Source organism: Pongo pygmaeus, chromosome 14 (genome assembly GCF_028885625.2).
Source record: "Pongo pygmaeus isolate AG05252 chromosome 14, NHGRI_mPonPyg2-v2.0_pri, whole genome shotgun sequence".
NCBI classification, from domain to species: domain Eukaryota; kingdom Metazoa; phylum Chordata; class Mammalia; order Primates; family Hominidae; genus Pongo; species Pongo pygmaeus.
This window is the reverse complement of record NC_072387.2, coordinates 82,086,773-82,097,630: the sequence shown is the minus strand read 5'-3', so window position 1 is coordinate 82,097,630 and position 10,858 is coordinate 82,086,773. Positions and strand designations below refer to the sequence as shown.

The window sequence follows — 10,858 nt, the reverse complement described above, 5'->3', positions numbered from 1 at the left end:
ATCACTTAACTCAAAAAGCCCTGTTAAGCCAGGACTGTTATCTCCATTTAACAGATGAGAAAATGGAGGTTTATGGTCTGTTCTCACGCTGCTATGAAGAAATACCCCAAACTGGGTAATTTATAAAGGAAAGAGGTTTAATGGACTCAGTTCCGCATTGCTGGGAAGGCCTCAGGACACTTACAATCATGGCAGAAGGCAAAGGAGAAGCAGGCACCTTTTTCACAGGGCGGCAGGACGAAATGACTGCCAGCAGTGGAAACGCCAGATGCTTATAAAACCTTCAGATCTCATGAGACCGGCTCACTATCACGGGAACAGCATGGAAGAAACCGCCCCCATGATCCAGTTACTTCCACCTGGTCCCACCCTTGACACGTGGGGATTGTTAAAATTCAAGGTTAGATTTGGGTGAGGACACAGACCATACCATATCAGCCCAGATCAACTAGTGAAAGAGTAGGGATTTGAATACAGGTTATAGTCACTACTTTGTTATTTCTTGACTTGTACTATTAAAAAACTAGCCAGTGAGGCTTCTACCCTTAGTACCCAGAACTCCTTTTATGTATAGCAATTGTTTTTAGGTAAATTTATATTGAGTTTAACACCTGTGTGATTAAAGACAGCTTTCCAATGCAGTATCTGTAGCCATGGCCCCTAATGGCTATTAGTGTTCATGGTTAGTGTGTTGAAGAAGATGAGCCAGGTATATAACGCGGCACATTTTCTGCAGGTCAGCAGTAAGGTTTCAAGGTACAGTTATGGAGGAAAGAAGAAAATGACACATTGATAACATAGGTCTTTATTTCCTCAGGGTACATATGAATTATTCCCTTTTGAATGAGACAGTTTTTAAAAGTTGATTTATAAATACAAAAATACATTCTCCAAAGATAGTATTTCCAAACTGTTATATACCCATCTACTCCCAACATGGATATAAGTTTTTTAAAAAAATAGTTGTATATAACATACATATCTGCCCCAGTGTTACTTCACAGGCCTACGTCCTACAGGAACTCCACTCTCCCAGCCCCACTTTTTCTCTTGGTTCTCCTACATTCTTAATTCTCCCACATCCCTACTCACGTTTGAGCTGGAAAGGATGTCCCTACCCTAGGCATGAGGTATATTTCATTCTGGGCACCACACATTTGCCCCATAGATAACAATACATGTGATGATGTCACTAGTACTACCTTTCTAGTATTTACATACTTAAAAGTAGTAACTAGAACAGTTATCACTGGAACTAAGAATTTTCCCCACAGAGGTGAACAGACAGTTCAAGAACTAAAATTTCAGGAAACCTGTTTAATTTCCCTTTTTGTATCTTTGATAACTTAGTTTTATATCTAAGATTTCTTCACATAGGTTATAATTCATCTGTATGTTCAAGCTTTTATGTAAAAATATATAGTGCCTTCAGTTTTAACATAGTTTCACATGTTCTCAGAACTGCTAAATTCAGTGCTATCAGTAAGGCTTAATAAGTAGTTCATTGACCCTGTAAGATAGGAGCACTCAGCTCTGTCACAATTTGTTGTTAAACACATCACTCAATGTAAGTATAAAAATATTTATTGATAAAAAATAAACTTATAATTCAGCAACTTGAAGTTCCAGGAGCATTTCTGTTGTTCCTATGTCAGTAAGCCCTTGATTTTTCACATTAAGGAGGGAAAGCTAAGCATGTTACTTGAAGTAATTTTTTCCCAGTCACCATCACATTGATCCTGTGCACAACGACATATGCAAGGAACTCTTAAGCTTAGTCTTTGATTGTGACAGAGGTATTCTATGGACTGCTGCATTGAAAAGGACTTGCTGTTTTCATCCAACACCTCTGTGTTGTGTGGTCTTGCTGTGAAAAAGAAGACAATACCTTGTTTTCAGTTTAAGTAGGACCACTGGAGGACGCAATTATCGGGACGGTTTTTAAAACCTAAAAGCACGTTTGTTTAGCTGAACTCTGAAGGGACAGTAAAGATACAGTATTTTATAAATCAATATTCTGTATCAAAAAGCATCCCAATGCTTTGAGAGGCCAAGGTGGGAGGATCGCATGAGCCCAGGAGTTTGGGACTAGCCCTGACAACATAGTGAGACCCTGTCTCTACAAAAAATTTTAAAAAGCTGGGTGTGGTGGCACATGCCTGTAGTCCTAGCTACTCAGGAGGCTGAGGTGGTAAGACTGCTTGAGTCTGGGAGGTGAAGGCTACAGTGAGCTGTGGTCGTGCCACTACACTCTAGCCTGGGTGACAGAATGAGACCTTGTCTCAAAAAAAAATAATAAAATTTAAAAAAATCCTTCATGTATCTCTACTTATGTTTAGATAGACAACTGCATCCTGAAATAGGATGGATTTTGTTCAGGTTAATATTAGAAGAGACCTGCTCTGATACTACATACAACAGAAAGGCAATTTGCTCGTACTACATACAACAGAAAGGAAAACTAAGGTGGCCTCCCTATTAAACGTTGGTTGCATATTTGCTGACATTTATAGTATTTTATAAGAAACTGGCATATAATAACAGGGCGGGGTGGTTCATTCACACCTGTAGTTCTAGCTACTCAGGGGGGTGAGGCAGGAGGATTGCTTGAGCCCAGCAGTTCAAGGCTGTAGTGATCTATGATTCTACGACTGCACTCCAGCCTGGGTGACAGAGTAAGACCCTGTCTCAAAAAAAAAAAAAGAAAAAAAAAGAAACGGCATACAAGCCTGGGCATGTTGGCTCATGCCTGTAATCCCAGCACTTTGGGAGGCTGAGGCAGGAAGACTGCTTGACACCAGGAGTTTGAGACCAGCCTGGGCAACACAGCAGGCCCTGTCTCTACAAAAAAATAAAATGCAAAAAAAATTGGCATATAAAATTAAAGACTGTCCTGACTAGTGCCTGAAATTATGAGTTTCTTCAAGTGTGAATATATAACTATCACCTGGAAGGTTCAGTAAATGCCCTCATCAAATATACGCTACATTTGCACACTTTGTAGTATGTAAAATACTCGTGTTACTATATTCAGAGTAACCAAAATATTTAAACGTTATTGGATGTTAAGAAAACAGGCTTACCTTTTAGTGTTTTAAATTTCATATAGTTTCTCAATAGTACTATTGTCTAATAATCAGAATTATTTTATATTTCTAATCTAAACAATATTAAGCTTTCTCTATATTTTCTCCGTACCTTCATATTAAATGCTTGAGATTTACTCTCAACTTCACATGTTTGTGCATCACTTTCTTTGCAGTAACTTTCTGCCCCAACTGTATCCGTAATATTGCTTCCACAATTCTGCGTATTATAGCCACTATCCATCTGACAGGAGAAAAAAGAAAAAAATATATTGTGAGGAACTTAAAAGTCAAATATTTAAATAAGTAAACCACTATAAACTGTCATTCACTACATCTGAACGATCCTAACATGTAATATTGATCATGTTGAACAAAATTCAAAAGTAATGCACAAATATAAAAGGTAGTTCTGCATAGTACTGATTATTGTAGTCATTTTACAATTCCTTCCAATGAAATATATCTTGTAACTTCCTTAAGAGTCAGTGAACAGCCTACTGACAAAATGCTTTCCTGTTATTTTGTGATCATACCTAGTAGACAAAAATGAGTATTACAACTAACTTCACCTTCCAACGCATTTTCCAGGCTTGTCTCTAAATGGCTTGAGGCATGCTGCCTTTAAAAAAGTGGGTTATATTATAGTCACACCTAGTTGTTCACAATAATGCCACATATATAATGGCTCTAGATGTTAGTTCAGCTTTTCATGTTAATAAAAATTGTAGCATCCTAAGATACACTGTTTCAGTGCAAAAGAGCAAAAAAGAAAGATTCTAGCAAACTTCCAGCTTGGAAACATTTATTGAGTGTCTCTAAAAGGCCAGGCACTATCTCTATATATTTAATATTTTTTTCTCCTTTCAACAACCCTATTACTTTACTAGAGAAGGAAATTAAGGCTTAAAAAGCTTAACTTTCACAGTGTCATCCAGTGATGAGGTGATGAAGATGTGAGACCTAAGTCCAGGTTCTGTTCACTACACAACACTCCATTTACCTGTATAATGCTGAGCACCAAAGAAAGCAAACCACAAGGGAATCACTTTGCATTTAAGCCCTCCCTGCAAGTTAGGATCAGAGGGAAGGAAAAACCTGACTGTCATTTTGTTTCCCTCACAAAGGTACAGACTAGCCTAGAAACTGCAGTCTATCACTTAATAATCCTGAAAAAATGTTCCCAGTTTTCAGGGCTGGATACATATCTGCTTACCACTACAGGTCATGTTCCATTAGAACAAAAGCCTTGTGAAGTGTAACATTTTTGGGGGAAAGCCTTGTTCTGCTATCATTCAATAGCTACTTGATCAAAAATATAAATGTCAGATTGCTCCCAGAGATTCTGCCAATAGCTCTTCCTTCTAATATTCATCACTGCCAAATAGCTGGCTTATAATGCAATACTAATAGGTAACTGGATATATATGGAGGGAAAAGTTACTCATTAGTACAGCAGGAAGTAAGGCATGTGGGGAGTTTGTCCCACACTATGGGAAGAGCAGGATCGATGGGAGCCAAGTTGAGAAGGTGGCTGACTTCACTGTCTCTCATCTAGACTTCTGCTAATGTCAATGCCTAATATGTACCAACCAGGCAACAGATACCTTGTTATCCCCCACAGGCATCAAGGCAGGCATCAATCTCACTTTATAGCTAAGAAGGATGAAGGGATAAAAATTAAAAAGTCATGTTCTATTCACTGCTATGTAAATCTTGCCTTAAGATCCCCCAGCCTGGAAATAAAAGAACTCTAATTCAAACTTGGTTCTAATTGCAAACTTTATATTCCAGTTGGGCCATGGTACCTTTAAATGGTGTCTCTATGTCAGTCATTTAACATGCACTTTGTTACTAAATTTATTTTTCTACCACACAAATCAGATGTCATTGTCTTTTAAAACTTTGAATTGGCAACAGTTGTGCCCTGTGATAACATTCCTTGACATCTGGGCCCAGCACTTTAGCCCTTCCCTCATCATTCTCAGTCCCCCTTGTTTGTTACCATTCAGAGGACCTTGCCTTCCATTACTACTTATGTTTTTGCTTTTATTATTATTTTAAACTGACACACAATTACACATTTATGATGTACATGATATTTTGATATGTTTACAATATGTAATGATCAAATTGGGGTAATTAGCATATCCATTAACTCAAACATTTATCATTGCGTTGGGAACTTTCAAAATCTGCTCTTCAAGCTATTTGAAAATATATGATAAATTGTTAATTACACTCACCGTATAGAGCTATAGAACACTAGAATTACTCCTCCTATCCAGCTGTACTTTTGTATCCATTAACCAACCTCTCCCTAACCCTGCTCCCCCTACCCTTCCCATCCTCTACTGCCTACCACTATTCTACACTCTTCCATGAAATCAACCTTTTTAGCTTCCATATGAGGGAGTACATGTGGTATTTATCTTTCTGTGCCTGGCTTATTTCACTTAATGTCCTCCAAGTCATCCATGTTGCTGCAAATGTAAGGACTTCATTATTTTTTATGGCTGAATAGTATTCCATTGTGTATATATACCACATTTTCTTTATCCATTCATCTATTAATGGACACTTAGGGTGATTCCATATTCTGGCTATTATGAATAGTGCAGCAATAAACACTGGAGTGCAGATATCTCTTTGACGTACTGATTTCCTTTCCTTTGGATATATACCTACTAGTGGGACTGCTGGATCACATGGTAGTTCTATTTTTAGTTTTTTGAGGAACTTCCATAATAGCTGTACTAATTCATATTCCCACCAACAGTGTTCAGGCACTGTTTACTTATATTAATCACAATGATCATGCTAATATCCTGTAATCCTATTATTATTATCCCCATTTAAAGAAGAGGAAACAAGCTGAAAGAAACTGTCACTTTCTGGGATTTATAAAGCTAACAGAGTTGGGCTATAAACTGAAATCTGCCATTACGGTTTCCCAAGCCCATGTTCTTTAATGCCATGCTCGCCCCTCAACTAAATACATTTGCGCCCACACCCATTCAGGCACCCTGCCCTCCTTTAAACATGGAGGAGTTACCGCGGCTACTCCTATCAGGGCTCTAGATTCTAGCCCCTCTTGCATGCCTCAGTTCCCTCATTTATAAAACAGATCACCATTTGACAGATGACAATATCTATTATATCTGTAAGGTATCACAGGGATTAGCTTCTGACTAAAATGCTTGGCATGGTCTCTGGTACTTGAAAAGGACATGTGACTGATACCTATTAATAATTATATTAATAATTATGCTACCCAACTCCTAGTTTTTAAAAATCTTCTCCCTCTCGTCTTCATTTAAATGCTGTATGCTGTTTCTTCTGTGTTCCATTACTGGAACACTAAGCATGTGGGAGTTACTTATATCCTATTGTTCAAGGTCATCGCCAAGGTCTGATTGCAAAAATTCAAAAAATTGCAACCTTAGGCATAAATGGGTTAAGTAAAAACAAAATAAAAAAGCAAACTACAAAAAGATCTGACTTTGATGCTCTTCTCTAGGTATCATTTTCTTTCCCTTCACAACTAAACTCCAGAGTTATCTACACAAGTTATTTCCTTACTTCTCCTTCTTTAACCTTCTTTCCATTCACTTTTCACCTTGAGGCTGTTCAGTTATTAATTACTTTTCTTATTAGTCCAATAGCCCCTTTTCAAGCCCAATGTTGCTTGCTCCTATTTTGGCAATGCTAACCATTCTTTCCTGCTTAAAATGCTTCATGACACTGTGCTTTCTAAGTGTCCCTTTCTCCTCTTTGGCTGGTTCTTTTCAGTCTCCTTCAGGGGCTGTACTTCCTTTACCTGATCCCTCCCTCAGTTTTTTCTCAGGGTTCCAAATCCTGGCTCCCTGTTACTCTCAGTAAATACCATCCCTCTGGTTGAACTTAACCTACGCATTCGTTCTGTTTTTGTTACACAAATATTTAATGAGCGGCTATTACGTGCCAGGTTCTTTTTAATAAGCACTGGGGATAAAAACATGCATGACTGCTGGATTAGTGGTCTGATTGGAAAGAATGCAAAATGTACATGGAATCATGAAAGCATATAATGAGGTCTGGCCTGGCTAATGTGATCTGGGAAGGCTTCTTTGAGGATGTAATCAATAAGTTGTCAATGAAAAAAATAGGAGTTAACTAAGTAAAATGGAATAGAAATGCTACATAGTATGTGCAAAGGCCCTGTGACAAGAGAAAACGTGGCTATTTAAAACTTTGGAAAGCTAGTGGGACCTAAACAGAGAATGAAGGAAACAAGCTGGAGAGTAGAAAGACCAGCCTTGCCAGCCACATTACAGACTTTTAAAATTAGTACCGAACACATTTCAAAAGTGTAGAAAATAAAAAACTCAATAGAAAGGTTATTATATAAACTGGAGGAAATTGCCCAAAAATTCAAACAAAAAGGAGATTTAAAAAAAAACAAAAAGATTTTTAGAAATTGGAGAATCAAAAGGAGCTCCAGAGAGAACACTAGAAGCAGCAGAGGAGAAATCTAAGATATTATTCAGAAAAGATCCAAGAAGTGAGGGGAATAAGTTTACAGACTGTAAGGGCATTCTGAATGAAGAGTATAATGGATGGAAAGAAACCTGCACTAAAGGACATCACTGAAATTTCAGAACCCTGTAGACAAAGAAAAATGCCTATCCATGTCCAGGGAGTTGGGGATAAAAAGAGATCATAAACAAAGATTAAGCACTGAAATAGCTTCAGATCTCTCACTCAAATGGAAGCAATGCCTTCAAACTCTGAAGGACATTTCTAAACTCTCAAATGTGAGAGACGGACACATGATCAGACACACAATGTCTTTAGAAAGGTACTCTTCCTCAGAAAGCTAGCAGAAAGCTAACTACGTGGCAGAAATGTAATGTATGAAACATTTTTAGAAGACATTATGATGTTATGGCCCAAAGAGTAAAACTGAGACTGCTTGGGGGGTATCACATAACATATTTTTACCCAATAGAAGGAAGAGGTTTGTACTAGTAAGAGAAGTTAAAAAATGAATGGAATAGCCCTGCAAGTGTAATTAAGCATAGATAGTTTGACAAGTTAGTAGTGACTACAATTATGGGAGAATATGTTACCCATGGCTTCCAAAGGTTAGTTGGATTAGATGATGATTAAGGTGTATTTCAACAAAAGTATTTTGTAATTCCTCTCTATATATATATTAAAAAAAAGAGAGAAAGTGAAAAAAGGCAGAGAGTAAAAGAAGCAAACAATGCCTTTAAGGCATATACTTTTAAGCCTATATGTGCTTTTTTCTATTTATGAAACCAACTTTAGAGAAGCTAAAATATGTAAAAGTGATTCTAGTATAATCTTTTTTGAGCAATGAAGCTATAAGTCAGGATAGGCAACAGAAGCATAAAAATATGAGCAAAATACTATATTTAATTTTGGGTCATTTAGAATCTTTCCCTGAGTTTTAACTTCAGCATGCCAAAACTGACAACACTAAAGCCTTATAGAGTTGGTGTGAGAATTAAATGAATTAATAAAGTGGTTAGAAGAGTGCCTGGTATATCAAAACACTATGTGAGTATTAGCTATTATTATGAGTCAGTATTAACTTTTGGATTAAAGAACATGGACTCTAAAGCCAGATTGCTGGGATCAGATCTCAGCTCTTCCACTTACTAGTTGTAGAGAAACTTTAGGTAATTTACTTAACCTCTCTGACCCTCAGTTTCCTCATCTGTAAAACAGGGATAATAGTACACATACCTCACAGGATTGCTGTAAAGATTCAACAAATTAAAACATGTAAAGGTCTCAGAATAGGACTTGGCATATAGTAATGCTACGTCAGTGTTACATGTTATTGCTATCCCCTTCTGACTTCTGAAGTTCCTTCAAAATTCTCAGCTCAAAGAACACAACAATGAATGGAACAAATGCCTTTCCAAAGTGCTAATTATGATGTATACGTATCTGTCAAATGAATCAGGTTTTCCTGTTGTCAGAGACATTGCAAAATTGGAAATGTATAATTTCATGAAAAATGTTGCTATAAATCACGTTTCTAAAAGAAAAGTACAAAAATGCATACATAAAAGAACTCTAAGGCCAGGCGTGGTGGCTCATGCCTGTAATCCCAGCACTTTGGGAGGCTGAGGTGGGCGGATCAACTGAGATCATGAGTTCGAGACCAGCCTGGCCAACACAGCTAAACCCTATCTCTACAAAAATACAAAAATTAGCCGGGTGTGGTGACGCACGCCTGTAGTCCCAGCTACTCGGGAGGCTGAGGTAGGAGAATTGCTTGAACCTGGAAGGTGGCGGTTGCACTGAGCCAAGGTCATGCCACTGCACTCCAGCCTGGGTGACAGAATGAGACCCCATCTCAAAAAAAACAAGTGCTCTAAACTCTGTTTATCCCCCCTAAATCACATAAAGGAAAAACAAAAATGATTTTATTTTTAGAATACAAACACTATACCAGAACTTGCATGTTTTGGGGGACTGGATCCACATGAAACAGTGATGAATCCTGCCTGACTCTAGCAGGATTGATTTCTCTAGAGCAGGCTAATTTCTTTTCTGCTCTCATCTTTTCCTACTCCATATAAATATCAGTAAATGTGAATATAACATATGCCTTCTCTGTCATAATTAAAATAAATTTACTCTTCTCGTATCACTTGGTATTAATATTTTTAAAAAATATTATATAATACTATAGCCCTCATGTTTAATCCATTATCTTTCTTATACTATAATCTTAGGAAGGATAAAGAACACCAAGGCAGTGAGGAAAGGGCTATAGAATATTAAATACCTTACCTGAATGTTACTGCTTTCACAAGGAATGACACTGCTTTCAGCAAGAGGTGACATACACATATGAGAGTTTTCAATACTGAAGGCAATGCCACTCACAAAATCAGTCATGGGTAAACTGCCATTATCAACCGGCTCCTTAATCCAAGTGTTCTCCTCTGCTATCTCTATAGGATCAACCATATCCACAGTGTTATTGTCTTTCTCCCTTTCAACATCCTGCAACAGTGCTAATTCTTTCTCAGAAGCACTGGACTGATTTTGTGTAACAGACATGGCAGTCACAACCAAACGTGTACCATGTGTAGAAGCCTCATTACTAAACTGCCGTAGGTGTACTCTAGCAGCATCCATGGCTGGTGATGAGACATCTGTGGAAGGAATATTCTCTTTATCTTCCTCATCTTCACCTTGAGTCTCAAGAGTAAAAGGTATCTGAATCAGTGAGGTCCGATACTGAGTACCACCGCTATACATCTGAAGTCTCATAGGAGACCAATTTTTAATTGGCGAGCAGCCATCTATATAAGGACTTCTGATACACGGATTAGTTATCCCATCAGAATTTGTTCCAGATGAAGCATCAGGAGAATGAACAGTAAACTTCCTTTGTTCTGAAAGGTGGGAAGGGAAAAAAATCATATCATAAAAACATGAAAATGGAAAAGTCACTACTAAATGGTAATCATGTTTCATGCCAGGAAAAACTGCATTTCTCTAACAGTTGTGTTGTTTACCAAAGTGAAATTCTGATGTCAAAAATAATAGCACAAATGCATGTGTCTTAATAAGCAGGATGAGGCTCTTAAAAAATAATTTATTTGGCACTTTCTCTCTCTTTTTTTTTTTTTGAGATAAGGTCTCACTCTGTTGCCCAGGCTGGAGTGCAGTGGCACAATCACAGGTCACTGCAGCCTTGAACTCCCCAGGCTGAGGTGATCCTCCCACCCTAGCCCCAAGTT

The 10,858-nt window shown here is 37.8% G+C and overlaps 1 protein-coding gene across 3 annotated transcripts in view; it reads right to left on the bottom strand.

Annotated features, from left to right (window-relative positions):
- Positions 1-789: 789 nt before the first annotated feature.
- The window catches only part of BORA (BORA aurora kinase A activator), a 30,107-nt gene continuing 20,038 nt past the window's right edge, over positions 790-10,858 (bottom strand). For all 3 annotated transcript variants that reach the window (XM_054446986.2, XM_063650928.1, XM_063650929.1), the window contains 3 exons: positions 9,900-10,510; positions 3,199-3,330; positions 790-1,867 (listed from right to left, as the gene is read on the bottom strand). In XM_054446986.2, coding sequence (XP_054302961.1) covers positions 1,802-1,867; positions 3,199-3,330; positions 9,900-10,510 — 809 coding nt within the window. In that variant the 3' untranslated portion in view covers positions 790-1,801. The remainder of the gene's footprint in view (positions 1,868-3,198; positions 3,331-9,899; positions 10,511-10,858) is intronic.